Source organism: Arachis ipaensis, chromosome B06 (assembly GCF_000816755.2).
Source record: "Arachis ipaensis cultivar K30076 chromosome B06, Araip1.1, whole genome shotgun sequence".
Lineage (NCBI taxonomy): Eukaryota > Viridiplantae > Streptophyta > Magnoliopsida > Fabales > Fabaceae > Arachis > Arachis ipaensis.
Window position 1 is genome coordinate 29,738,074 of NC_029790.2, and position 2,376 is coordinate 29,740,449.

Here is a 2,376-nt window from a genome sequence, read left to right on the forward strand (position 1 = left end):
ATATATCATATCCCCTTATCTCAAATTAATTCTAGATGGCTAGTTTGAGCAAATATTCCCTCTCCCCCAATTTCATTAGGTGCATACATTAATACATATACCTTGCTAAATCCTAACTACTTGTTGCTAATTTCTGTTTTGCCACTTGTCAGTGTTTCATATTTTCATTTTATGCATCCTTTGTCTTGCATTAAATTCATTTTTATCCGATTAATAACTTCCAACTTTCAATTTTGACATGATAGATCTATCTAACTAATATCCTAAAAATACTCCCTAAAGAATTATAGTAAAAAGAATAATATTCAACAGAGTAACACTTTGATTTGATCGCATTTTTACACACAAAGTAATGTTGAGAATCAAAACACAAAATGACCTTAGCTTGTTCCATAAAAAACCAAAATTGACTAACAAAACAACCCAATCCTATACAGTTAGAGGTGACTTGAACTGAATCATGGTGTTGAAGAATTAATCATTTAAAAATTTGTGCTTTGGAGTAACGGAATCAATCTGTGAAGACTTTGGTTTCCAATTGATAGGCCTTGGTGAAGAATGATGGCCAACAAAGGTAAGTGGCCATTATGCTGCTCATAGTGGATGCACCAATCATCATGTTCATCACTACAATCTGCAGCTGAATCGCTTCCAATGGCGACGCACCTCCCATGATTAGACCAGTCATTGCTCCGGGAAGAGATATTAGACCCACTGTTTTTGTGTTGTCTATCACCGGAGACAGTGCTATGATCAGAGTCCTCTTCAGTTGCTGGTGAGAAGCTTGTCGTGGAGTCGCGCCAAGCGCCAAAGCCGTCTCAACCTAGATACACATTCATATCAGATACACTTGAGTTATGAATACATAAAATTTTAATAATTTTGATTAGTATTTGAACACCATGATAAATATATACAAATTATGTTAACTCGTATGTAAATTTTAATAATACGTGTGCAAATTATATATTTTCTTTATAAATGTAAACATAAACTATTATTAGCTAAATATTAGTCTACAGTAATAATATTTAGTAATAACACTGATGGTCATCGGTATACTAAAGGATAAAATAATAAATTGGTGTTTTGGCGTGATTCTGTTTTGGTCTTTAAGATTTAAAGTGTTCTATTTGAATCCAAAAAAGTTTTATTTAGCTTTAATATAGTCTTACTGTGAGTTCAAAGTTAAATAATTAATGAAATGTCTTACATGACAGCAGTACAAGAATAAAGTCAATAATTTGGAGAATAAATACAAATTTAGAGACACAAAATCAATACATTTATTTATCATTTTTCTTATAATTTGAATGAAATATTTTCTATAAAACTAAAAAAAATGATAAATAAATGTATTGATACATCAACGGTTGATTTTGTGCCTCTGTAACTTGTACAGAATATCGACCTTGTTCTGTCATGTAGGACAACTTTAATTTTACGGTGGGACTACATTAAAACTAAATGAAACTTTTTTAAATTTTAAATAAGATACTTTAAACCTTAAAGAATAAAACAGGATTATGTCCAAACGTAAGAGACCAATTTAATATTTTACCAGTATGCTAAATTTTCGAAAGGATGAATATTATACAAAAATGAAGTAGTTATTTTGTATTAGTACTGATTATGCCAGCTTTTTTTAGAAGAAAAACTTAGATCTACTTTTTAAATGATCTAGCTGCACATGTTAACAGAGTTTCAATACACATGACTTTGCATAATCTGAAAAATTAAATTGCAATAGTTGGAGGATTAAACAAACTTCTGTCTTTGTTAATAGTAAAATAATGATGCAATAAGGTGTGATGAAATCAACAATACGAATACATGGTAAACGCCGAAACGGTCAACTATGACAAGTTGGATGATTCTAATTATTTATTTATTCAATTTAGATGAAACTGTCAATGATATCATCGAAAGCAAAGAAAGTACTACTTGTATTAGTTTAACTAAATGATGAACATATTTATAATTCTATACTCAATTTTAACGGTGTCTTGAAAGTTGAAATAACAAAAATCCAGAACAGAGAGTACAAAGAAAAGAAAGGAAAGTGTTTATCAGTGAAATTCATGATATTCAATAACAATTCCATAGTGAGTACAAGAGTAGTTTTATATATGGTTTAGTTAGGTTTTATGTGATAAAGTTTTTAATTTTTTTAAAATGATAGTATTAAAGTTTGATTAAAAAATAATTTTCAATAAATATAATCTATTTATATTTGATAAAATTATTTTTAATATTTAAAATGATTTTAATAACTTAAATATAGGAAATGGTAAGAATTAGTAAACTATTCATTACTATGAGATGTTATATCAACTTTTTTTAATTTAAAAAAACATATAAATTAGTTTTAAAAAT

At 28.2% G+C, this 2,376-nt stretch overlaps 1 protein-coding gene across 1 annotated transcript in view; it reads right to left on the reverse strand.

Moving 5' to 3' along the window:
- The window catches only part of LOC107648695 (protein ALUMINUM SENSITIVE 3), a 4,766-nt gene continuing 2,680 nt past the window's right edge, over positions 291 to 2,376 (reverse strand). The window contains exon 3 of the mRNA XM_016352512.2: positions 291 to 823. Coding sequence (XP_016207998.1) covers positions 512 to 823 — 312 coding nt within the window. The 3' untranslated portion in view covers positions 291 to 511. The remainder of the gene's footprint in view (positions 824 to 2,376) is intronic.